Raw genomic sequence first — 27,989 nt, 5'->3', positions numbered from 1 at the left:
GAGGGATGGAGTTGGGCCCTGAGCGAAGAGGACTCTTGGCAAAAAACAAAACAAAACATAAAAACGGTGGCTGGTGGCTGGTGAACCCTGGGTGCCCAAGGCGGCAGCTGGCAGACCCAGTGAGGCAGCAGATTGCAGAGGAGTGTGGCACACAAGGCAGCTGGCAGACAGGACAGTCCGACATTTGTGCACAGATAAACCAGGCAAAACTGGGGAGCAACACAGATAGTGCAATCCAGGGTCCCAGAACAGGGAAATAAAGCCTCAAAGGAGAGTTCGATGGAGAGCCCCACAGGGTCCTAAAAAGTACACAAACCCATCCACACAGGAATCGGCACCAGAGGGGCCCAATTTCCTTGGAGGAAGAAGTGACTGAAATCCAGCAGAGAGCAGAGCAAGCACCAATTGTTCCCTCTCAGACCCCTGCCCCACATACAGCTTCACAACCCAGGAACTGGGTTGTCTCACCCTGGTGAACACCTAAGGCTCCGCCCTCATATGTAACAGGCATCACAAGACCAAAACAATAAATGGTCCAAACAGAAGAACAAACCAAAGCTCCACAGCAAATACAACTAAGCGAGGAAGAAATAACCAACCTATCAGATGCACAGTTCAAAACACTGGTATGCTCACAGATACTGGCTGAATTTGGTTGCAAATTAGGTGAAAAAATGAAGGCTATGCTAAGTGAAATAAAGGAAAATGTACAGGGAACCAACAGTGATGGAAAGAAAATTGGGACTCAAATCAATGGAGTGGACCAGAAGGAAGAAAGAAACATCCAATCAGAAAAGAAGGAAGAAATAAGAATTCAAAAAAAACTGAGGAGAGGCTTAGGAACCTCCAGGACATCTTTAAACATTCCAACATCCGAATTATAGGGGTACCAGAAGGGGAAGAGGAAGAACAACAAATGGAAAACTTATTTGAACAAATAATAAAGGAGAACTTCCCCCAATCTGGCAAAGGAAATAGACTTCCAGGAAGTCCAGGAAGCTCAGAGTCCCAAAGAAGGTGGACCCAAGAAGGAACACACCAAGGCACATCATACTTACATTATCCAATATTAAAATGAAGGAGAGAATCCTAGAAGTAGCAAGAGATAAGGAGACAGTTACCTACAAAGGGGTTCCCATCAGACTGTCAGCTGATTTCCCAAAAGAGACTTTCCAGGCAAGAAAGGGCTGGAAAGAAGTATTCCAAGGCATGAAAGGTAAGGACCTACATCCAAGATTGCTCTATCCAGCAAAGCTTTCATTTAGAATGGAAGGGCAGATAAAGTGCTTCTCAGATAAGGTCAAGTTACTAAAGGAGTTCATCATCACCAAGCCCTTATTACATGAAATGTTAAAGGGCCTTATCTAAGAAAAAAAAGATAGAAAACATGCACAGTAAAATGACAGCAAACTCACAATTATTAATCACTACACCTAAAACAAAAACAAACTAAGCAAATAACTAGAACAGGCACAGAACCACAGAAATGGAGATCACATGGAGGGTTAGCAACAGGGGAGGAGAAGGGGAAAAGGTACAGAGAATAATTAGCATAGATGGTAGGTAGAAAATAGACAGGGGGAGGGTAAGAATAGTATGGGAAATGTAGAAGCTAAAGAACTTATAAGTATGACACATGGACATGAACTAAAGGAAGGGGTAATATGGATGGGAGGGGATGTGCAGGGTGGAGGGGAATAAAGGGGGAAAATGGGACAACTGTAGCATAATCAATAAAATATATTAATAAAAAAAGAAAAGCATAAAATTTAACGAGATAAGTATTTAATCTTGGGATGCAAAAGACTTTCTAAGCATAAAAAAAGACAACATACAGATGTACAACTGAAATGTCAAAAAATTATTTGCAAAACTAAAAGGTAACTAGCAAGCTAGGAAAATATCAAGGGGCTACTACTATACTATAAAAATTTAATAAATGTCTACTAAATTATGTCTTTAATTAAATGTTACTCTCCTGAAATCATTAGGGAAACCAAAGCTAATGACTTTAGATAATAATAAAAGGTAGTATTTATTAACACCTTATTGAAAATAACAAATGCCTTTGATTGCCCATTCATAATTTAGTATAACTTTATTATACATATAGAAATTAAAACACACAGAAATAAGGCTCATATGTTTTCATTAAAAAAATTAAATTCTTTATGATCAAAAGTTGTTTTTCTAATTTATATCCTTCAACACAGATTCTCCATGAATAGCTTAAATCACTTCAGTTTCTCTGTATATCATCTGTAGTTGCTGGTTTAACTTAAAAAAAAAAAAAAAGTCACTCGCCTGATATGGAAAACTAAGCACATAGAATGAGCTCAATAATGTTCTGAATTTAGTAAAGAATTGACTTAATTCTGCTAAAGAGTTGAAAAAAAAAGTCAGAATATACTTTGCTTTAAATACCTATTAAAAAAAATCTGGTGAGAAAGTATGAACAGTGGCAAAACAAATAAATGAGCACATTCAATGAGAATTTATTTCCATTACCCACAAAACAGTATTATAATACTTTATAAAAATATTAAGTTTTAGGCTACCATTATTCATTTTAAAAAGTGTGCTAAAAGGTTGTTTTACCAACTTTTTTTCTTTTTGGTAAGGGTCAGGTTCCACATTAAGATATTGAAGATGAAAAGGTGTTGAAAAAAATCTTCAAATGTACAAAGCTATTTATTTTTCTTGGCAATTTAAAAATACATAACCATTTAAATTGAATACACACTGAGTTAGTGTTATTTCCTTACTATACAACTGATGTTATAAGGAACAACTCCATTCAGTTAAAACCTAATAAAAACCTAATGAATACAACTTTTCTTGGCTTATTTTTCTGAACAGAATTAGTACATAAACATATCATTTTCTTATAGTTTTTAATGCTAGAAAAACTAAACCATAGTTCACATGAAGCCCTTTAAAAATCTGATGTCACAGGATGCAGACATTAAGGGCAGTTTTCATAGGATGATCCTCTTGGAGAGGGATTCAATACTAAGCAGGTTACGTAAACATATGAAACCATTACAATTTTTAGTACCAGAACTATTGCCAATTTGCATGAAGTTCAACTGTCACATTTTAAAATGGTCTGAATTTCAACACAGATACCATACATAGCACAGGATGTTAAACTTAATGATCAGGTAAGTGATGGTAGTTAAAAATTATATTCCTAAAATGTGGGGACCAAATGTATTGCTTTATGTAGAGTGTAACTATAAGAGTACTTTAAAACATAAATACCAGACTTTTATTTGTCAGATTCAGTTCCTTGCTAGATCCTTAAGCTAGTAATCCTGCTATTCAAATTCATCTTTTGCAATTTCTGTTAATCATAAAAATCAGTCTTATTTTATATGTTTTACTTGTGTATTTTAAATGGGCAAAAACTGTCCCCCCTTTTCACCACTGTTATTATTCTGAATAAGCTTTTCTCTATAAATCAACTAATTCTAAGAGAAAAAATGCAACACTATTAAGTATATTTAAAAAGTGAATGCAGATTCAAACACAAATTTGAAAACTGGATTTAAAAAAATATTTTGCATAAAAGCTGTATCATTGAAATTAGTGGGAAGCCTTAACTTAGTTATTTTGAGGCTGTACCAGTCACTTACTGTTTACGGTTAGATTAGTCTTATAATCATATCTTGTAATTCTTAAAATTTCAAAAAATAGATAAGTGAGAAGCTTTGAGTGCCAGCAAAGCCATTTTGTCACTCCATAAATCAACATTAAACATAACATTCCATCTCTTCTACCTATAACTTTCACATTTTTCTTTTCTCATATTTCTTTTAAATACATTTTCCTCTGTTAGTCTATATGCAGTAAAAGCAAAAGTGCATTCAAGTCCCTGATCTAGTGATATTTTACATTTGTGGCACCCATCACCATAAATACATATTTAGCAATATCTCACAATACCTATTTAAATGTTGGGACTTATTTTTTTCATGCTATTCTACAGATTAAAAGATTTCCCCTTGGACTAGATAGTATAATTTCAATTATATTTTGCCTTTAAAAAAATCAATGCACACTTACAAAAGATTAACTTGCTTTCTAGTTACCTTCATTATTCTAAACTGAGCTTTTCAGAAAATAAAGTGTAAAAGTTCTACTTGGCAGTTCCACGAGTTTGAATATTAACATAGTGCATTATACTTTCAAATCCCACTGCTGTTAGGTAACCTTTAATCAAGGTTTAGGTGTTGTTTATATTCCTTTTTTCTTCTAAAAATCTTGCTCATTTCCATGAAAGGGAGCCATATATTAAAACTGCACATAACTTCAACTTAGAAAAAACTTTTGAGAAAATGAATGCAAGAAAAAGTTTAAAATGGAATGGAATCATTTGGTCCCATGAAGTTCCTTGATTTTAGAAGTCATTATGATATAACTGCATTCTTTCCAAGTTTTGTCTATAACAATAAACAATTTTCTCTTAACAATTCTGACTTTGGGGAATAAAATAAAGGAAGTGACTTGTGAACAGTAGCTTTGTTGCTCTTCATTGTCATGCTATCACACTCACTATCATCGATATCTTAGTTATACTTTCTCTGGACCCTGAAATAAGTTGGAAAATTCATCATTGGTACTTTAGAGTTTAACAGTTGGAACAACAACAAAAAAGTGGTTTTGTGCAACCATATCTGGAATTCCAGTTTACCATTAAAAACATGCAGAGTGAACAGGAGCTCCTTCTTTTGATTCCTGTACATATAAGTGAGGAAGTCTATACAAGTTCTTTATATTTTGGCAGGTTTGTGCATATAAAATATTAGGCCACTTGGATTATAAATTTTCTCCTGGTTGGTATTGTGGCTCTGTAGCAGTGAAGTAGTCTTCCAAGAAGGACTGGATATATTCGAATGTTGGTCTTTCATCAGGGTCCTTCTTCCAACAAAGATTCATTAATTCATGTAGGGATTCTGGACAGCCCTGAGGACAAGGCATCCTATATCCTCGTTCCACCTGTTCCAGTACTTCACGGTTTACCATACCTAACACATTAAAAAAAACATTAAACATTAAAAAACAATGATGCCAAACACCACTAATACAATGAACCAACTGTGGTAATCATTCCACAATATATATAGTTCAAACCATCATGCTGTATGCCTTAAATTTATACAGTGATGTATGTCATCATTTTTCAATAAAACTAGGGAAAAAAAGAATAAATTCTCTAACCACAAACTGATTCAAAGTATATTAAGTTTACTTAGTGAAACTATTATTTTAACAAAGAAATAAAATTTCAATGTCAAATTATACCAAGAAAAGCTTAGAAAATGCTGGACTGTTTCACAATATCTACTTTTTTTTCGTTCCACTGAAAACCTTACTTTCAACACTAAAGGCCTTCAAAAGCCAATCCCAATTGATTAATGAAAATTTAGGGTGCTACTTGAAAAACTTCTGATATTAACAATTATTCTTTACCAAACTTGGGCTAATGAGGAAAAGTGGCAAGATAGTGTCTGAAAGAACTTTCAGATAGGAATTCAGAAGAAAGAGGTATAGTCCTGGTTTTGTCAAATATACTTACTGTGACTTTAAATCAAGTCACTTTCCTGAAACATTTTATCTAGTATCACCTGTTTGACCTTGAAGCTTCCAGTTATCACAAAGTTCCTTTACTGTATTCCTTTGTAATCCCCCCAACCCTCATCTACAGCTCACCCTGTGTTATCACAACTTGTAAGACAGGGCCTGGAAGAGGGGGTTATGGGTGTGGGAAAGATGACCCAAAACACTGAAGATATATTTATTACCTGAGAGAATAGTAGAGGTAAATAGTCCTTTTGGAAAATACCCTAAGGGAGAAAGTTTAGCTGAATGTGGGGCACACTTCATGCTTGCCCTATCAGTTTGCTGTCCATCCAATGCCAAAACAAAGAGAGGAAGGGAGGGAAGAAAAGAGAAAGACAAAGAGGAGAAAAGGCCTCTGCATTACATTTCTGATCCTAATAAATTCCAACTAAAGTCATTAATGGGATAACCAAGAGCTAATAAAACGCAAGCTTACCTGGATACGGCACCCTGCCCTTTGTTACCAGTTCTGTCTGTAGAATTCCAAAGGACCATACATCAGACTTTATTGTAAATCGACCATATAGTGCAGCCTCAGGAGCTGTCCATTTGATTGGAAATTTTGCACCTAAAACAGTATTGACAATTTTGCTTAATTGTTTTAAAAAATCTATTTGTATAAATATGGCATAAAAAGGGTTAATTTTCTGGCAATATTCTCATTGTATGTGTCATCAGTGTTAAATTCTTCAAAAGTACAAGATACACAGGAAACATTTTTAATATTTAAAATTGATAAAAATAAGTCACATTTCTTCCTGATAAGATATTCAATGACATAAAAGGAGTACTGTTGGTGGGTACAAATACTGTTCTGGAAAATGGACGCAGAAACTCCAATAAGAAGCAATCAAAAAACATGTATTATAGGACCTATAACTTCTAAGTGAGTCTATCACCTAGTTATAGCTAACCACTGGTTGAAGAGGGCATATTCTGTTGGGTTCTACTGTCTATTGGTTTTCAACCACGATCTCTTTTTAATTTTTATATTTCTCTGGAAAATTTTATTGTACTATCATTTTTAGAAGCCTATATTAATTTACTCAAATTTTTATTGTATGTTTTTTATGCACAAGGCATTATGATAATTGTTATGGAAAAGAAAAACACAGACTTTCTGCAGCTTTTATACTTACAGTGGCAACATTAGGAGTCTTACATACTTCAGGTTATTTCTGTATGCATGTATATAGTACTGTAACACAGTTCTTTAGATGTCAAACAGAAGATCAATTTTCACTAGCACAATCACAAAAGGTTTAATTAGAAAGGGGGCAACTAAGTTAAATTTTAAAAAATGGTTCGAATTTTATAGGTAAAGATTACAAAGGAACAGGAAGATACTCTAGTGGAGGGACCTGCATAGAGGTATGGAGGCCAAAAAGAAAGCACTGTGCTGAAGGAAGTTTCTCAAACTGGCACTACTGGCATTTCGGGCTGGATAATCCTTCGGTGGGGCCTACCTTCTACATTGTAGGGTGTTTTGCAGCATGCCTGGCCTCCACCCACTAGATGCCAATAGCAACTTCCCAGTTGTTACAACCCCAAAATGTCTCAAGATAGTGACACTGCCAAATATTCCCTACGAGCAAAACTCACCAGTTGAGAACCTGTGGTTTAAGACAATAGCTCCCTATAGTTTATGTACCAATGTATTCATTGGCAAAAGGTCGCAGTTTGATGGAAAAAAAGATTATACATCAATTCAAAAAGGCCAAAATTGTTAATTTATAGGCACGTCCTTTATTCTGAAATTATTGTGAACGACAAGGCATCTTTTGTTGTAGGTATGAAGCATCACTGAAGGTTTCATGCAGAATGAACAACCTCTGTGGTGATGGGCACTGGACCTTACTTTACTTATTCTCTGCCTAACTTAAACTCTGCGAGTCTCTGCTCTCAAGCCATCCCCTCTGTGATGTCTTTCTGGTTCTCTCTGCTTTCCCAAAGTGTTGTCCATGTAGTCTTTTGACATTAAATTATGGAATGTTTGCTTTATAGTTATTTATATATAGGTCTACCTTCCCCATTAAAACATAAGCTCTAGTACTTACTGATCACCTGCTATGTTAGATAATGCCAGGCACTATCATCTATTACTTCATTAAAGCTTCACAACAACCTTGAAATGTAAACATTACCATCTAATCTTTATAAGTGAGGAGACTGAGGCTCAGTCAAAAAGGTTTAGTAACTTGTTTGAAATCTCTGGGCTAGTAAGAGATGGAATTAGAATTAAAAAACCCATACTCTTTCCATATGCACATTATTATATGTGTGTTCATTAAGTGTATATTGAATGAGAGTTTAGAGAGGCAGATGTCAAAGAGAAAAATTGACCTATGTTAACTTCCACAAGCTTCCTTTCCTCACCCTTTTACAGTGTTAATTTTCAAATGCTTTTTATCACAATGTTATATACAATAAACACTTACTGTAAATCTGGCATAGAAGTGGTTTCCAAAACCTTTAAAAAATTATATGTTATTTAATATATTAGCTTCAAATAGACCTTTTCTGATCCTTGGTATAGTAAAGTCTGGATAGTTTGAGGTTGTTACAAAAGGAGTTTAAAAATGTTCATTTGTTTGCCAAAAGAAGTGTAAAGACAGTGTAAAGGGAGCTATATTTACAATGCAAAGAATACCCAGTCAAGTTCTTCCTCAGGGAAATAATTACCAGAAAGCCGTGGTATCATGCACTGTATATAATTTTACGATTAAAACCAATGTTGGGTGTGCCTGAGGGATCTAGAGCTATTCTTATTCTGTAAAACCCTGTATGTTCAAAAGAATGGTAACTAAGAACATCTGCTGAATGTTAGGTCACAAGCATTTATTAAAAAATAATTTTAGCCTGCCTGGCAGCCTCCCACCATTACTGCCTGAACACTGAGATGCTTGATGGCAGTTGGTTCTACAGTGAGTACAGAGCTGGGAAGAAGTTGCATAACCAAGACATTATTTGGGTTAAACTTGGGAACTATAGATGGTGACTAGTAGTAGTCTGCCATCCCCAAAATGTTTCCCTAAATATCCAAAAATGAAGCATGAGGTTGAAGAATTCCTCATGTTTTCTGGGAATCTAAAAATTATTACTGGATGCATCAGGCTTGAGTGTTCCCACACGTGGAGAGGGACTAGGGTAGCTCCTACCAGGGGGGCAAAGAGAAAAAACTATTTTAAATAATAGTAATTTTAGGAAACGTGACTTGGGAGTGGTGAACACACAATACAGTACACAGATGATGTATTTCAGAACTGTACCCCTGAAGCCTATATAATTTTATTAACCAATGTCACCCCAATAAATCCTATTAAAAATATAGTAATTTTACCTTGTCTTGCCGTATATTCATTGTCTTCAATTAACCTTGCTAAACCAAAATCTGCTATTTTGCACACAAGATTTTCTCCTACAAGAATATTAGCAGCTCGAAGATCTCGGTGAATATAGTTCATTCTTTCAATATATGCCATACCATCAGCAATCTTGGGGGAAAACAAGACATATACAAAGGGAAGGAGAGAGAAAACAATTTTGGTTTATGTTAAGAAGATCACGGAAAACTCCTATATCTCTAAAAGATAATGGTTACATGTAGGAGACTGTTCTGCAGGGCGTGGGCCTGTAACAGGGCGCAGCCAAGAGGGAGGCCCCAGAAAGAGATTTGGGATGGGGTCCAGAGCTCAGGGTGTCCAGGAAATATTAAGATGTCCTCAGCCTCACTCCCAGGTGTCAGTTGGGGGAAGGGAACTGACATGGGACAGGAAATAACATGAGGGGAAGAGAAACATATGTAGTCCACAAAACCTAAATTTCTGGTGTTTTACAAAAACAGTTTGCCAGCCTCTACTATGAAGTGTCTATATGCCCCGAATTCAGGAGTGTGGACTAGGCTTGGCATATGCTAAAGTCTCACACGTACAGTTTCTTAGTATAAAATTTCTCTATATTTCATCATATACTTTAGATTTCCAAAACTACTATTTCCTTTGGAATAGCAATCATTCACTGTCTTAAAATTTACCTGTTAAAATATAAATACATATAGACTTTATGTTTGTGGATGTAGTATGTTTCTGAAAGGCCATGTGATTCAGGACAGCAGTTTAATGGTAGTCACATACCTGGTTCTAATACTAATGTTACCTGAATTTCAGATACCTCTAGTTTTCAGATACTACATTAACTATAACAAGGAGATCAGACTGGATTATGTCTCTTCCAACTCCAAAATTCCATGATTTCATTATATAAACAGTAGTATTCTACTAAATTATTTTTCATTTTGAATGCACACTTTTAATTCAAACTGATGATACATGTATAGATGTACAAGTACCTGAGCAGCCATATCAACCAACTGTGGGAGCTTCAAATACTTCCCATCTCCCTCCTTCAGGAAGTCTAGTAAGCTCCCTACAAGAAACAGCAAAACATTCATGGGAAATACGCAAATAAATCACATGATGATATAAAACTTCACCTTTTCATTTTTTAACAATTTTTTACAGCTTTGGAATTCCTGAATAACTATCTTTAAGATTCTAGAAGAGGTCCCTAAACTGAAATTTTATGAACTTCTCTTGATAACATCCAAAAAAAGGGGAAAATGCGGTAATTTTACCAGATTAGAGGCATTTATTCATTCCTCACTTTGATCAAGATCAACAATTCCAATTTTGATTCAAAAGGTAGTATCAGATTCTTACATATTTTTAAGACAATCTGAATCAAGAGTTAAGATAACGGTGAATATCTTGGGTTACTTAAAACTAAACCCAGCTAACTCTACTCAATTTTAGCAGGTTTCAGAGAAAAGCAAAGTACTATGAATGACAACAGAGAAAAAGACTAGAAAGGAAACATCTAGTTGCTATTCCTATATTACTGGTTACAAATTTGCCATGTACCTCACTTGAATCAGGAGAAAATATCAGATAAACCCAAATTCAGACACATTTTATTAAAAAAATGGTAAAGTAGTCTTAAAAAATAACGATATTATGAAAAACAAGAAAGGCTGAGGGACTTCTCCAGATTAAAGTAGACCAAATTACTGGATCAGGAAAATATTGCTATAATTAGCAATATTGCTCTATATTGCTAAAATATTGCTATAATCATTGGAATGACTGGTGAAATCAGAAAATGGACTGGTATTAGATAACAAAATTATATTCATGTTATAGTTCCTGAATTTGATCATTATACTGTGGTTATGTAAAATAATGTTGTCTGTAGGAAACAAATACTGATATATTTAAAGGTAAAGGAGCTTAATGTCTGCAATGTACTCTAAAATGTTTCAGAAGAAAACCCTTATATTTTATATAGTGATAATATATCTAGTTAACAACTGACAAATCTGGCTGAAATACATACAGGAATTCTTTATATTATTTTTGTAACTTTTCTAAAAGTTTAAAAGTATTTCAAAATGAAAGTAAAATAAAAGAAAGAGAACATGTTACTGTGTTTGTCCATGTATCTGCCCACTCAAATATTTACTGAGGACCTACATGTGAAGCACTGTAAAATGGTACAAAGGTACGTCATGGTTCCTGCCCTTGAAAAGATTTGATCTAGTATGAACGTATAGTATATATATCTATAATATATATACATCAGTATATATATGTGTATATACACATATTGTAATACATACATATACAGTAGTATATACATTATAGCAAACAACAGTGCTCAGTAGATATTATAAAAGTTACACAGAAGGCAAAGCATAAATGGACTTTACCCTTTTTATATAAAATTTTATGCTGAGAAGCAATAAGATCAGATTTATGTTGAAAAAGCAGTATCTCCAATAGTAATATGAAGAATGAAATTGGGCCAAAATGCATAAAAGGAATAAGTTTGTGTTTCCTGCAACAGTCTAGCATAGACTATTATGTTAAAATCTAACAAAGAAAGTGAAAATGACAAGAAGGAAAAAGTTATTAGAGAGATTTAATAAACGGGATGAACAGCAGTCAGTGGACTATTACATAGGGGGTAGGAAAGCGAAGATTGTGTTTCTAACAAGTTTCCAGGTGACATTACAGGCTTTGCATGGGCAAAAGGAGCAAGTACAAGGATATTCCCTGCAGCATTGTATATACCAGTGACAAACTAAAAGCAGCCTAATAAATGTTCACTGGGAAAGGAATGAAGAAACAATGGTATACTCATAGAGAATCTTATACAACAGTTACAAGTATACAAACTGGATTTTCCCTTATCCACATGAATAAATCTCAAGAACGTATGGTGAATAAAAATAAAGCTGCATTGATTGATGTAAGTTAAAACATTAAAAAACTGTCAGTAGGTTAATATATTAGTAAGAGTATTTATTGAGTTGGGCAAAAAAGCTCATTTGTTTTTTTCCATAATATGGTTCTAGTAGCACTTTGTTGTCTTGAACTTCATTTAAAACAATTTTGTTAGATTGTATTGTGACAGTGTACACTTAAAAAATAACATCAAAATTGGTGAATTTTTTTGTGTAGCCATTTTAATATTAAAAGGTGGAAGAAAATACCCAATATCTTCAGCCTATTATGTTTTATTATTTCAAGAAAGGTAGATGTGCAACTGAAGCACAAAAACGATTTGTACAGTATATGGAGAAGGTGCTGTGACTGATCAAATGTGTTAAGTAGTTTGCAAAGTTTCATGTTGGAAATTTCTCACTGGACAATGCTCCCTGGTCAGGTAGACCAGGTGAAATTGATAGGGATCAAATCGAGACATTAATTGAGAACAATCAACGTTATACCACACTAGATAGCCAACATATTCAAAATATCCAAATTAATAAAGTTATTGGTGAAAATGAAAAATGTCATTTTATGGGAAAACCCTACAGATATTTTGGCAACCCCCATATATCAACATGGATAACACAGATGGGAAAGGTAAGCACCAATTTTAAAAACAAGGCTACCCTTGAAGGGAAACGTATCTGAAGGGGCTAAAAAGAAGGGCTAAGAGGAGAACAGGTCTCAAGGAGGGTTAAAAACAAGGATTCCATTAGATCATTAATACGATTTTTCCTTAGTAGAAAGATCTGAAGCAAATATGGAAAAATGTAGACATTCATTAAATATGGATGGCTAGGGACCTGGGTGTTATACAGTATTCTTTATATGTTTGAAACACTCCATAATTTAAAAAAAATACTACGAAAACTGTTGACATTAATTAATCTAGACTAGCTTTAGAAAGAGTAGATGACTGGTTAAGAAGTAGAGACTGGGAGTACTGTCTGTTCTATAAAAAATCTTGACTGTGCCCTGGCTGGTGTAGCTCAATGGGTTGAGCGCGGGCCTGCGAACCAAAAGATCATGGTTTGATTCCCAGTCAGGGCACATGCCTGGGTTGCAGGCCAGTTCCCAGTAGGGGACACACAAGAGGCAACCGTGCATTGATATTTCTCTCCCTCTCTCCTTCCCTTACCCTCTGAAGATAAATAAATAAAATCTTTAAAAAAAACCTTGGCTGTGAAGGGAAGCAAAAAAGAAAGTAGAGTAGTAGGTAAAAAGCAGATGTTAGGGATAAAGGGAGGGTTTTGTTTTTTAAAGTAAGTTAAAAATCAAGAAGCATCAAGGATGCAGTAAAGGACCTGTCCTTAAACAAAGGAAGGGATGCTTCTTTTCCTTAGCCTGCAGGACAGACTGATGTCATATAAATACATGATAATGCAGAGTACATAAAAAGAAGCAGAAAATACAATTCTCTGATCAATACACTGAAGTGGAACATAATTTGGTGTAACAACAGATAAGTGCTAAAATAATGCAAAAGAGCATAGAAATCCAGGGATTGCCCTGGTTGGTGTGGCTCAGTGGACTGAGTGCTGGCCTGCGAACCAAAAGATGGCTGGTTCGAATCCTAGTCAGAGCACATGCCTGGGCTGTGGGCCAGGTCCTTGGTTGGGAGCATGTGAGAGGCAACCAATTGATGTATCTCCCCCACCTATAACGATGTTTCTCTCCCTTTCCTTCTCTCTCCCTTCCCTTTCCCTAAAAAAGAATACATAAAATCTTATAAAGGAAGCTTTCTACATGTGATGTATAAATATATTTAAAAAAGAAATCTGGGATTAGAAATTGTATCATTTTGATAATTCTTCTCCAATTTTTACCCAATCACAAAAAAACCCCCACCCCTCTTCGAATGTTTCTTATATCCATTTATCACACAACATTTTGGATCTTATCAGTGGTCCTTAACTTTTTTTGGTTTATAAGTTATTGGAGAATCTGATGAAAACTATGAACTATTTCCAGAAAAACACACATAAGTATGAAAAAACTGACACACAACTTCAAAGGAAGTTCAAGTACCCTCGGAAGCTCATTAGGAGCCTGGCAGTGAATCAATAAATAATAGTGAAATCAATTAGAAGTAATCCTTTAGCTTGTCTCATTAAAACACCTCTAAGCCTTATTCCCAACTAGTTTCTTCCACTACTTCTGTCTTTCTTCTAGCTATGGTTGTTTCCCATTTCCTTAGTCCTCTTAGCTCTTCCCTTTACACACCCATATCCTTCATAACCTTAAATGACAGTTCAAGACTTGTCTTTTGTACTATGTTTTCTTAATTTATTCCAGCATATGTGATCTCTTCCTCGATTTCTATTATACTTACTGAAATTTCAGCCTGTAGCTTCATTTGTTTATAATAAACTTATTTTATACTAAAAATTAACTCTTCACTAGTTTAGGTGTTTTCAAATTTAATCTAGTTATTTGGGTCTCTTTATTTCTTTGAAATAATAAATAACAAAGTGACATATATATATATATATGAAGCATTCACATTTTGGTTGTTAGTAATTTGTAGAGTAGTCAACCACAAAGATTTCAGAGGATATAATGATCATGACACATTGATAGTACAAGGCTTCTAACACCTGACTTAAGAACAACCTGAAGGAAGTAGAGTTGATGGGACTGGTCAAGAAATAGAGAATCAAATTCCAGGTAAAGGAAATAACATGAATAAATTCTTGAAAACAAGCAGCAACAAGAAGACCCGTCTGGCCAGAAAAGTGGATTTATGGGGACGCACTTGAAGCAATGAGTTTGGAAGGATTATAGAGGGTTAACTGCTAAGCACCTGATTAGCATGATGAGGATGAGAGTTTTAAAAGCTAGAAGGGACATTTATAATCTTACATCCTGAATCTCCCATCTAGAAATAATCCTAACCCAGCAACCTGACAATACAGACTTCTACCATGTTACCCCCAATAAAATAACTCTTGAAATCAATATACAAAGCTAATGGACCATTAGCTTTACCTCCATTATATTGTTACGCTATCAATATCTTGATTTAAACTTCCTCTTTGTTGTCTCTTTTCTTCCTTTTCTAGTTCATCTAATGCACTCTGAAATGGGATATTTGGCAGTGGTTTGTAGGAGTTTCCTTCCAAAAAGTGCCTTGTACTTTGGGGACTTAGGTATGCTTTGGCTATCAATTAGTAGGCTGTGTCAGTTCTTTTAACCTTTTGGTTCCTCTGTCCCCTTTAGGGGGAACATTTCCTATGGCAAATGAGTAGCTTGTAGTTGAACCTGTCACCACTAGATGGAACTATGCAGTTGGCCAAGATAGACTACAGGAAAAAGATAACATGATCAGCGTTAGTTATGGATGAGTGACTTATTAAGTGGAAAAAATGTAGCTGAAATTTAAGAGGGTAATAAGCGAGCCTAGGGTCTATTTTATGACTGGTTCCTCTTCGACAGCAAATCAGCAAAGGGGAAATAAAGGGAAGAGCAACAACTTTGCCTACCCTTTACCATGGCCCTAACTAATCCTGTAACTAAAGATCCCACCTTGAGGTCCAGGGTAATGAAGCCATTTCACTTTTTTTTTCACTTTACAGCAGTAAAAAACAAAGTTTCTAGGAGCCCTCAGTATGAAGATTATGTTTATACTAAAATGTCATAAAAATTAGCTTTGCTTTAGTACCAAAGATATAAAATATCTGATTGCATTATTTTAATTTAACTTTGTAAAGACTTTCTCTTTTACCTCCTAGCTATTCCATTTCCTTTAGTCAAGTGGAATAAAGGACTATTTACTTTCAAAATAAATTCAGCTTGCTTATTTTCCTTTTAAACTTTGTAATATCCTTTGGAATAACTGGAGATAATCATCAACTATTCCATTAAAAAAAAGTCAGGTTTTCTCTTTTCAAATATCTACATAAAAATCTTAGAAAACACTATACAACAGAAATCTGCATGCATAAAAGACTTGCTTTTTAAAAATTCATTAACATGGACACCATAAGAGATACATAATATACACATACCTTTTGACATAAATTCAGTGACAATATAAATAGGCTCTTCAGAAACAACAGCGTATAGCGGAACAAGTTTATCATGTCTTAATTTTTTCATTATCTGAGCCTCTTGAAGAAAAGCTTCTGGCATCATTGTACCTGGTTTTAGTGTTTTGATTGCTACTTTTGTGGTTCCATTCCACGTTCCTAAAGAAACAACACTTTTACTATTTTGATCTGTATTTCAAAAAGTTCACACCAAATTTCAATGAGCAGCAGTTACCTCAAATATTTCAATATATTTTATAAGTTGTGGCATTTTGATCTATGGCTAAAAAATGACCAAAAAAAAACCCCACTCAGAGTTCTTACCCATCCAAACTTCACCAAAACATCCTTGTCCTAGCTTAACTTCCAGTCGCAGAGATTCTCGAGGGATTTCCCAAGCATCTTTTGCTAGACCTTGAGTCTGGGGTTTCACAGTTGGACATACAGTTGTTAACTTATGGCATAAACCATCAGCATGCTCTAGATAAATGAATAAACTATACTGTAAAATGATTTACAAAAATTAAGGTACATGTAGTGTATCAACGTTTTAAAAAGTTTAAATTATAGAAAAAATATATATGATCAATTTTTTTAAATAAAAGCACAACACACGAAAGGGAGCAAAACACACAAGAAATGAAACATTCTGTTAATTACACTTATAAGTTATTATTATTTATGTCCCAGCTATTGTGCTAATTCAGCACTTTACAGGTATCTCATATAAACGAGTCTTAGAAAATTAAGCAACTTTCTCAAGGTCGCCCAGTAAGTGATAAAGATGGAATTCAAACCCTAGGTCTGGCTATCTCAAAAGTTCTGCTTGTGGCTACTATGCTTTATTTTTTTCCAAAGGAGTGCTAACATTAATTGTTATGTTTAATAACCACTAATATAAGAGGCACACCAAAAATCAAGGAAAAACTTCTTTTAGGGAGCTAACATTTAAATAAAAGGGACAGAAAAACAGGGAATCCCAAATTCTTTTTTTAAAAAAATATTTTATTTATTTATCTTTAGAGGGGAAGGGAAGGAGGGAGGGGAAGAAACATCAATGTATGGTTGCTTCTCATGTATCCCCTGCCGGGAACTGGCCCTGCTGGGAACTGGCCTGCAACCCAGTCATGTGCCCTGACTGGAAATCGAACCACGACCGTCTGGTTCACAGGCCCGCACTCAATCCACTGAGCTACACCAGCCAGGGCGGAATCCCAAATTCTTAATAGTTTGATTCGTGAATCCTGCTTACACAATCTTTCTCATTGTTAAGTAAGACATGATCCCTCCCATTCTTGACAAGTAACCAACCATGCAAACCCACTTTCAACAAGTGGAATTACAACTGATGCTACTGCTTGGCAACATGTTTCAGGATCAATGTTAACACTGGAGGCTGATTTGATGGACTCTCAACTGTCACTGAATAAATTGCCATGGAAACTTCTCCCCTAGCATTAATCATCTCAAGACTTCCAGAAGCATTCAAGTATCAAATTAGCAACAAAACTTTTTAAGACAGAAGAATCTAACATGAAATACCTTTTAAAGCCTTGGAAAATCTGAAGAGTATCTATAGTTGCTATAGGTTAATTTTCTAGGAAAAGAAAAATGCATCTTCATTGGATTTATTTTAATAAATAAATCTCACTGCATTTTTATTTTCTGGAAGTCTTATGTAGTCCAGCCCATGAAGAGGAAAATAAACCAAAAGGACATGTGATACAGCTTTTTAAGTGTTTAGCTTTACCTTCTTAATAAATGTCTGTAAGTATTTGTTTTGCCTTTTTATTTACTGTCACAATCTATCTTTGTATTTACCTGTCATGAAATGGAACTCCCATGTAAACACTAAATGATGCCCTGGCTGGTGTAGCTCAGTGGATTGAGCGCGGGCCTGCGAACCACATGATCGCGGTTCGATCCCCAGTCAGGGCACATGCCTGGGTTGCAGGCCAGTTCCCAGTAGGGGACTCGCGAGAGGCAACCATACATTGATATTCTCTCCTCTCCTTCCTTCCCCTCTAAAAGATAAATAAATAAAATCTTTAAAAAAAAGACTCAAATGATGATAATTTGATTTTAGCACACCATCCAAGAACTCAACTTAGGTAGTAAGTATTACCTGTTTCTCCTTTTAAAGTTAAAATATATCAAACATCCAGTGAGCTGATGCTGTGTGTAAAGCAGCATGCTAAATCTTAAGGAACATGAAGACATTGATTCTGCTCTCATAACATACAACATGAGGAAATAATTTTCACCTTTGAAATATTCACATACCTGTGTAGTGTTTTACCAATTTCTGTAAAGTATCAAATTGTGCTCTAGTTGTGATATAGTATCCACCATTGTCAAGTTTCCTGATTTTGTAGTGTTTCACATTGTCACCCCTTACTTCATCCCAATCACGAATAGAGAGAGAATAAGCACCTGGGGGGGTGGGGCAAGAAGAAATGAAACCCTTTATTATATCTTTCTCAAAATACTGCCTAAGAAAATTATATTTATATTAGCATAATATTCATACCTTTAGTAGTTTCGCTCTCTCTTACTAAGAAAATACCTCGTTGATTCCCAGGATTCAGAAGTAATCTTTCAGCATCTTTTCTTCCCATTTTGCCAAAATACCATCTGGAAAAAAAATAGCGTTCAAAGTTAGAAAGGTGTAGGTTAAAAAAATATATGTAAGTATTAGTAAAAATAAAGTGGATAGAGTGGATGACAAAAAAACAGCTACAGAACATAGCTTAAAGTATATGTAGACACAATAAAAGACCTTTATTGAACAGAGCTGTTACAAATATTACTCTCAGAATATAATGTCATAGTATTTCCATGTATTGACTATACAACATGTCTCTTAAGCTCCACTTGGCAGTCACAGGAACAGTAAATGGAGAAGAAAATACAATAACAGACACAGCCTTTTAATCAGTGATAGACAAAAATACTATGATTACAGTAAGAAGAATAAAAGTGGTTTCTGGCAACAGTGTGATCATCCATATTCAGTAAGATGCAAGTAAACCATATCCAAATCACAAACTTTGTGTAGGCTTGATTTAGCGCAGTTTTGTGAGTAAAAAAAAAGAAGACAGTCTCTGCCATGGAAGATGTCAGGATAGTGGAAAAAAGACAAAAGAACAAAAGAAAGTAACAAACGTCAAAGCAGACCAGAGAGTCATGGAGACAAATGACATATTTTTAATAAAATCAAACACTGATAAAACACCTACTATGTACTAAGCACTGTGTTAAGTGCTGTGATATAAAAATGAGTAGCATTTATGGATCCCAGGTAAACCTGGGTTAGACCTGAAAGTAATGTCAGTGAAGGTGAACTTTTTAAAAGTTACATGAATAGTAAGTACTCCCATATATCCTCCACTAGGTTTCCCAACTCAACATTTTGTTTTGTTATATTCTCTCTTTCCATGTGTATATATGTTTTTCTGAACTGCGTAAAAGCAAGTTGCAAGCATGCTGAATCATTATCCCTAAATCTCTCAGTGTGTACTTCCTAGAAGACAAGAATACTCTCCTACAGAGGGGCAAGTACTTAAGTCAACAAATTAACACTGATATAATAAGCTCACTGAGGGTAAATTTTTGGAGTACTCAGAATAAAAAAAGGTTAATGTAATTTTTAAGTGAAAAAACAAAGGCATAACAATACAGTTATTAATGCAGATTCATTTATGATACTACTATAAGCAAGTATAGTGGCATTAATTATTAATTTTCAAGTAATATCCCCTATTAATATGATACATTAGCTGTATTAAGACCGATGTGTAACTGTGTGTGTAAAGTTGTGGCTAAGTAGAATGTGCATTAAAACATTTTAAAATCAAAACAATTAATAAAATATGAAGTAACACCATACTCTTCTGCCTGAATGGAATCTGCAGGGGCTACATAATTGCTAGGGATATAGCCATTCTTTCCTGTAGCAATTGATCTTGCTTCCCACCAGTCTCCTTCCCTGTAACACATAAAACAACAGTTACCACAAAGTAGACTAGTGATCAAAACAGCATCCACTGCAGTGTTGCCTTGTATCTGCAGTAGGCAAGAGATATTACTTTCATTTTTAATTATGCATTAGTTTGACTTAGAATCAACTCAAAGAATATTTAAAAACAGGTTATATGAATTAAGAGAATAAAGCTAAGTGAAAGGACAATTGCATTTATGATCCAAACCAAACCCTGCCCCGACAAATATAATTTTAATTAAAAGATCACTTTTTCACATGACTCTTTCAACCTAAGACAATAAATTATACTAAATAAAACTATTTGTAAGGTAAATCTTTCATATTACTTGGTTTTAAAAGCTTTACTGAGATATAATTCGCATACCATAAAATTCCCCCTTTTAAGATGTACAATTTAATGGATTTTAATTTGTTCAGAGTTGTGCAACTATATCACAATGAATGAGAACATTCTCATTACCTCCAAAAGAAACCCTACGCCCATTAAGAATCTGTCCCTAACACCCTTCTCGCCCATTCCCAACCAATAATCTGCTTTCTGTTTCTATGGATACATTATTGAGGGTATATCATATAAATGTAGTAATTCAACGTGGGTCTCTTAGATTGGCTTCTTTCATGTAGCATACTTTTCCCAAAGTTCATATATGTTGTAGCATGTATCATTCTTTTTTATTTCTTTTTAACAGTGAATAAAACTATACTTTCTTTTTAGTTACTTTAGGAAGAAAATCAGGATGCTTTAGAACTCCTGTAGCCAAAATATTATCAACGAGCAATAATAAAAATTTTAACTCTTAGAATAAAATATATACAAAAATGTTATCCACAAATATCCAAATAAGACTAAAAGCAATTGAGAACACAAGAACTATATGTAATTTCTAATGTACAAGCCTTTACTTTTCCAAAACTAATGTGAAAGGAGTAAATGTTATCAGTCTGTAATAAGGAACATACATATGAGGTCTGTCCAGAAAGTATCCACCCATGTGGTATGAAAAATAGACATTTTGAAGAAGATACAAGCAACACTGCACATAGCACAATGACGCCTCAGTCCCCTTCAAAGTAAGCACCTTGGGACCTCACACAGTTCACCCAGTGTATCTTCCACTGTTCAAAGCACTGCAAAATCCTTTGTTGGCATTTCCATTAGTTGCCCAGTTGTATTTTCCTGAATCTCACTGACAGTCTGAAATGTCTTCTCTTTCAAAGGTGATTTTAGTTTTGGAAAAAGCCAGAAGTCACAGGGCACCAAATCTGGGCTGTAGAGGGGCTGAATCAACTGAGTGATTTGATGTTTCACCAAAAAACTCTGCATGAGATGTCATGCATGAGCAGGCACGGTTGTGATAAAGCTGCCAATCACCAGGTGTCCATAGCTGTGGCTGTTTTCATCATACTGTAGCTCTCAACCAAGGAGAACATTTACATCATATTTCCTACTAATTGTTTGGCCTGAAGGGGTGTTCTCACAAGGGACAACATCTCCTCAATCAAAAACACAGTTAACACGGTCTTGATCTTTCTACGACTCTGCTGCACCCTCTTCGGGCATGGAGAATGGCCATTTTCATGGGACAACTGGGACTTAATTTCCAGATCATATTAATAGCCACAGACCCACAATTCATCTCCGGTGATGACCTACTCAAGGAACACTCTGGTTCACTGGTAGTGGTTTGAATCAAGTCATTAACAATTGCAGCAGGTATTCCTTCTGCTCTGGTAGCAGAAGCCAGTGAATGAAATTTTGCCATGACATGTTTTATGCCAAGATCCTGCATCAAAAATCTAGGACTAGTTTTGCAAATCCAGGGATCAGTTTCTACTTCCCACATTGTCAGTCACCAATCTTTGTTAACTGCAGCCTGTACATGTTCAACTTTCTCTGGTGTTCTGCTTGCTGCAGGCCTTCCAGAACATGGATCACTTTCAACAGATTCTCAACTATCTTTGAAGTGTTTGTGCCACACTTTTATTTCCACTGCACTCATTCCATCATCCTTGAAAGCTTCCCGAGTCATGTGAATAAGTTTCTATGGAGAAATGTTCAAGCTTAATGCAAACTTTGATGCAAATTCATTGCTCTCCTTGGTCGGTTATTTTGAATGTAACAACCACACAGCACATACACCCACTCAGGGGCATCAACTGCCCTCACTGACTAGCACAGTGAAGTCATCGTTGTTTATGCATGCACATTCTAGTCCACTCTCCTTGACTGCCAAGTTACATCGATGTCATGCAAACTATTCTCATTATATTAACAACGGCTGGATTCTTCAGACAGACCCCATATATGGGTACCACTACTAAAGATTAAATGCATCTTTTGCTTTACCATAAAAAAGTACTGAAAATATTTAATCTAAATTGGAATATTATAAATGCTTGAGGTGCATTTGCTTTCCAGAAATGAAAAATTTGAAATGAAATGAAAAATCCTTTGGTAATTTGAATATTTACAAGTTCATATGCTTAAGTTTGTAATCTCCTAAGATATATTAAGCCTTGTACATTCATATATACAAATTGAAAAGTCTGCATCTGATTCTGTGAATCAATGAATGAACCATTCACTGATTCATTCAAGCATCTACCGAATACCTTTTAAATGACAGACTTTATGATAGGGTATGCTAAATATGAGTAAGACAGTCCGGGGGAGGGGGGGGCAAACAGAAGAGGGTAAACGGGATAAATGGTGATGAAAGAAGAAAACCTGACTTGGGGTGGTAAACAAAGTACAATATACAGATGATGTACTATAGAATTGTACTAATTTTATTAACCAGTGTCACCCCAATAAATTGAGTAAGAAAGTTAAAAAAAGATAGTCCTTACCCTCAAGAAACTCACAGTTGAGAGTAAAATTTCTAAGCCTCAGCATTGGCACTTTGGGCTAGATAACTCTATTATAGGGGCATGTACTGTGCATTGCAGGATGCTAAGCAATACCCCTGCCCTCTACTCACTAGATGACAGTAGCAGTGACCTGACTGTTAACAAGCAAAAATATCTCCTGACATTGTCAAATGTCCCCTGGATGATTCTGATCCAGGTTGAAAACCACTGGTCTGAAAGAATGATAAGCATGTGACAAATTAAATTCAAAACTGTGATGGAAGCTATGATTGAGATTTGCATATGATGCTATGTGAACATGTAAGAAAGACACTTAATCCAGCAAATGGTAGGAACCTGGCAAGGCAGGAGAGAAAGAATGTCAAAAAAGGCTTCCTTGAGAAAGGACATAGGAAGACACATTTTGAAGGAGGAGTTGGGTTGGTCAGATAAAGAGAAAAAATGGAGAGGCAAGAAGTTACATTCCAGAAAAAATAAATCATATATGCAAAGGCATGGAAAAGGTGAGAAGCCACAGTACATTCAGAAAATTGCAAGTAATTTAACATGGTTAGGCAGTGCAGTGAAAGGGAGAAGAAGCGCAATGAATAACACCTACTATTATCATTATTTTTCTTTTATCTTGATGGGAACTGGAACTATTGAAAGATTTTAAAGCAGAGAGACATAAAGATAATTTATGTTCTGGAATAGTAACTGGTTGCAAATGGGAATAAGAATGGAAGGAAACATGGCTGGAAGCAAAAGACCATAAATAAACAATTATGTAATCTCTTTTCCATAATTATCATTGGACTTTATATGGTGGACCAATAAATAACAAAAAGTCTAAGAGTCACATAAGGTAAAAATAACTTAATTTGGTCAGTTTGGGATTGCAAAGGTGTCTTACCTAGCCTTTTTTTCTTTTTCTTAAAACAGAAACAAGATGGAGGCATAGGTGGAAATACTGTACCTCCTCGCACAACTAAATTTAAGGAGAATGAAAATTTAGAAACAAAAACACAACCGGAACACAGAAAATTAAACTATACCGAAGTCCAACAACAATGAACCATTCGTCCAGACAGGTAAGAGAGGAGGCGTTGGTGGCAGAGTGGAGTCCTGGAAGGAGTAGGCGGTGGTTAGCAGAGCCAGGTGTGAAGAGGAAACGAGCAAACCCAGTGAGACGCCCAAGGCAGTTGGCTGACCACTGACACACATTTGCATGCATATAAACCAGACAAAAAACAAGCAGTGAGACAGACCGGGTGACCCAGGGCCCCAGCGACGGAAAATAAAGTCTAAAAGAACCGACTGAAACGGTGCGGGTTGTAGGGAGCAGCAGAGGTGACTGAAATCTGAGAGAGCGCAGAACAAGCGCTATTGCTCCCTCTCTGACCCCGCCCCCACATACAGTTTCACAACCCAGCCACTAGATTGCCCCACCCTGGTGAACACCTAAGGCTCCTCCCCTCATATGTAACAGTGGCGACCTGATCAAAAATGGCTCTATCAGAAGAACAAATCAAAGCCCCAGAGCCAATACTTCTAAGTGACCAAGAGATAGCCAACCTATCAGATGCATCGTTTAAAACACCGGTGATCAGGATGCTCAAAGAACTGTTGATTCTGGTCGCAAATTAGATGAAAAAATGAAGGCTATGCTAAGTGAAAGGAAGCAAAATGCACAGGGGACCAATCGTGATGGGAAGGAAACTGGGACTCAAATCAATGGAGGAAGGAAGACAGAAACAACCAAACAGAAAAGAATGAAGAAACAAGAATTCAAAAAAAAAAGAGAGGCTTAGGAACCTCCAGGACATCTTTAAACGTTCCAACATCTGAATTATAGGGGTACCAGAAGGGGAAGAGGAAGAGCAACAAGTGGAAAACTTATCTGAATAAATAATAAAGGAAAACTTGCCCAATCTGGCCAAGGAAATAGACTTGCAGGAAGTCCAGAAAGCTCAGAGAGTCCCAAAGAAGGTGGACCCAAAAAGGAACACGCCAAGGCACATCATAATTACATTACCCAAGATTAAAATAAAGGAAAGAATTCTAGAAGCAGCAAGAAATAAAAGGACAGTCACCTACAAAGGAGTTCCCATCAGACTGCCAGCGGATTTCTCAAGAGACCTGCAGGCAAGAAGAGGCTGGAAAGAAGTATTCCAAGTCATGAAAGGCAAGGACCTACATCCAAGATTGCTCTATCCAGCAAAGCTTCCACTTAGAATGGAAGGACAGATAAAGTGCTTCTCAGATAAGGTCAAGTTCAAGGAGTTAATCATCACCAAGCCCTTACTATATGAAATGTTAAAGGGACTTATCTGAGAAAAAGAAGATCAAAAATATGAACAGTGAAAGGACAGCAAACTCACAGTTATTAACAATCACACCTAAAACAAAAGGAAATTAAGCAGACTCCTAAAACAGGAGCAGAGCCACAACAATGGAGATCACATAGGAAGTGAGCAACAAGGGAATGGGAGGAGGAGGGCAAGAGTAGTGTGAAAAATGTAGAAGCTAAAGAACTTATGACACATGGACATGAACTAAAGGAGGGGAAGGTGTGAGGGGATGTGCAGGGTGGAGGGCAAATAAAAAGGGGGAAATGGGACAACTGTAATGGCATAATCAATAAAATATATTTAAAAAAACAGAAACAGATTAGATCTTTTTAAAAGTATATTTTATTCATCACGCCATTACGGTTGTCCCATTTCCCCCTCCCCTTTGCCCACATGTGCTAGGTACCCTCATTCCCTCTAGCAATACCCTGACCCCTTAGTTCATGTCCACGGGTCACATACATAAATTCTTCGGCTTCTTCATTTCCTATACTACTCTTAACCTCCTCCTGTCTGTTTTGTACCTTCCAATTATGTTTCTTATTCCCTGGACCTACCCCCGCCCTTCTTCCCTTTCCTACTCCCTGCTGATAACCCTCCATGTGATCTCCATTTCTATGGTTCTGTTCCTTTTCTTGTTTGCTTAGTTTGTATTTTGTTGTTGTTGTTTAGGTTCAGTTGTTGACAGTTTTGAGTTTGTTGTTATTTTACTGTTCATAGTTTTGATCTTTTTCTTCAATAAGTCCTTTTAACATTTTAAAGTGGCTTGGTGATGATGAACTCCTTTAACTGGACCTTATCTGGGAAGCACTTCACCTGCCCTTCCATTTTAAATGATAGCTTTGCTGGACAGAGTAATCCTGGATATAGGTCCTTGCCTTTCATGACTTAGAATATTTCTTTCCAGCCCCTTCCTGCTTGCAAGGTTGCTTTTGAGAAATCAGCTGACAGTCTTACGCACTCCTTTGTAGGTAACTCTCTTCTCTTGCTGTTTTTAAGATTCTCTTTTTATTTTTAACCTTTGGCATTTTAATTATGATGTGCCTTGGTGTGTTTCTCTTTAGATCAAATTTGTTTGGGACTCTATGAGCTTCCTGGACTTCTTAGAAGTCTATTTCCTTTGCCAGATTAGGGAAGTTCTCTTTCATTATTTTTTCAAATACGTTTTCCATTTCTTGCTCCTCCTTGTCTCCTTCTGGCACCCCTATGATTCAGATGTTGGCATGTGTAAAGTTGCCCCAGAGATTCCTAAGCGTCTCATTTTTTAAAAAAGATTTTATTTATTTATGTTACAGGGGAAGGGAAGAAGAGAGAGAGAGAGAGAGAGAGAGATATCAATGTATGGTTGCCTCTTGTGCATCCCCTACCGGGAACTGGCCTGCAACCCAGGCATGTGCCCTGACTGGGAATCAAATCGCAATCGTGTAGTTCGCAGGCCCGCGCTCAATCCACTGAGCTACACCAGCCAGGGCTCTCCTAATTTTTTTTGAATTCTTATTTCTTCTTTCTATTCCAGTTGACTGCTTATTTCTTCCTTTTATTCCAAATTGTTGAGTCCTGGCTTCCTTCCCTTCACAGTTGGTTCCCTGTAGATTTTTCATTTCACTTCGGATAGCCTTCATATCTTCCTGTATTTTGCAGCCATACTCCATCATTTCTGTGAGCATCCTCACTACCAGTACTTTGAACTTTGCATCTGATAGCTTGGTTATCCTCTTATTGCTTAGTTCTTTTTCTGGAGTTTTCATCTGTTCTTCCATTTGGGCCATATGTCTTTGTCTCCTTATTTTATCAGCGTGCCTGTTGCACTGTAAGGGAGTGGAGCCTTAGGTTATTTGCCAGGGTGGGGACCCATATCACTGCGTTGTGGCACTGTATGTGGGGGGGGGGGTCAGGGAAGGAACAATGCTGCTTGCTTGGCCTTTGTTCATCTTTCAGTAACTTTCCCTGCTTCCCGCAAGCGATTGGCACCCTTCCACAGTTGCTTCCCTGGTGCTGATTCCATGTGGGTAGGTCTCTCCTGAGAGACCAGTGGTTTCTTCTGTTGCTGCAACCACCAGAGGTTTTTGCAGACAGAAATTATGTGGAGGGCTCACAGAAGAAACAATGCTGCTTGCTTGGCTTTTGACCCATTTTCAGTCACTTCCTCTTCTTCCTGAAAGCAAATGGTGCCCTTCTACGTGCTGCCCTGGTGCTGATTCTTGAATGGGTGGGCTTATCTCATGTTCTAGCACCCCATGTACCCCTCAAATGGACTCTCATTAAAGACTGGTAATTTCTTCCACTGCTACAACTCCCACAGGTTTTACAGTCAGAGGTTACGAGAGGTTTTATTTTTCCAGTGCCAGAGCTATGAGTTGTGTGGTCTGTCCTGGGCTGTGATGGCTTGCTCCCCAGTTGTCCCTCCCGGTTTTTATCTGCACAAGAATGTGAGACCACCCAGTCTGCCAGCCATGCATCCTCTCTGCCCCTACTATTGTGGATGTTTCTTCTTTAACTCCTTGGTTTTCAGACTTCCCTACAGGTCAATTTCTGGCAGTTCTGGTTGTTTTTTGTTTTCAGATTGGCTGTGCAAGGAGGAGGAAGTATATCTACCTGTGCCTCCCTCTTGGTTGGAAGTCTGGGAAACAGTAAGATCTTTAAATCATCTAGTACTTAGATAAATAGGAATATAGAATTCTCTTTATAGAATTTTTTAAAGTGATATATTTACATATACTCCCTCACTCTTCATTCTTAAATCTCTATTGTTTATGGCAGAACCACAGCAGACAATTTGTAAAAGTAACTTCTGGCTACATCA

The 27,989-nt window shown here is 36.3% G+C and overlaps 1 protein-coding gene across 2 annotated transcripts in view; it reads right to left on the bottom strand.

Annotated features, from left to right (window-relative positions):
* Positions 1–2,079: 2,079 nt before the first annotated feature.
* Positions 2,080–27,989, bottom strand: part of YES1 (YES proto-oncogene 1, Src family tyrosine kinase) — a 74,579-nt gene continuing 48,669 nt past the window's right edge. For both annotated transcript variants that reach the window (XM_037031477.1, XM_037031485.1), the window contains exons 4-12: positions 19,872–19,970; positions 18,513–18,616; positions 18,266–18,415; positions 16,307–16,462; positions 15,962–16,141; positions 9,974–10,050; positions 8,966–9,119; positions 6,062–6,193; positions 2,080–5,030 (exon numbers count right to left, since the gene is read on the bottom strand). In XM_037031477.1, the coding sequence (XP_036887372.1) occupies positions 4,822–5,030; positions 6,062–6,193; positions 8,966–9,119; positions 9,974–10,050; positions 15,962–16,141; positions 16,307–16,462; positions 18,266–18,415; positions 18,513–18,616; positions 19,872–19,970 (1,261 nt within the window). In that variant the 3' untranslated portion in view covers positions 2,080–4,821. The remainder of the gene's footprint in view (positions 5,031–6,061; positions 6,194–8,965; positions 9,120–9,973; positions 10,051–15,961; positions 16,142–16,306; positions 16,463–18,265; positions 18,416–18,512; positions 18,617–19,871; positions 19,971–27,989) is intronic.

Source organism: Sturnira hondurensis, unplaced genomic scaffold (assembly GCF_014824575.4).
Source record: "Sturnira hondurensis isolate 20B ecotype Veracruz unplaced genomic scaffold, ASM1482457v3 Scaffold0001872, whole genome shotgun sequence".
NCBI classification, from domain to species: domain Eukaryota; kingdom Metazoa; phylum Chordata; class Mammalia; order Chiroptera; family Phyllostomidae; genus Sturnira; species Sturnira hondurensis.
This window is presented reverse-complemented; position numbering and strand designations above follow the sequence as displayed.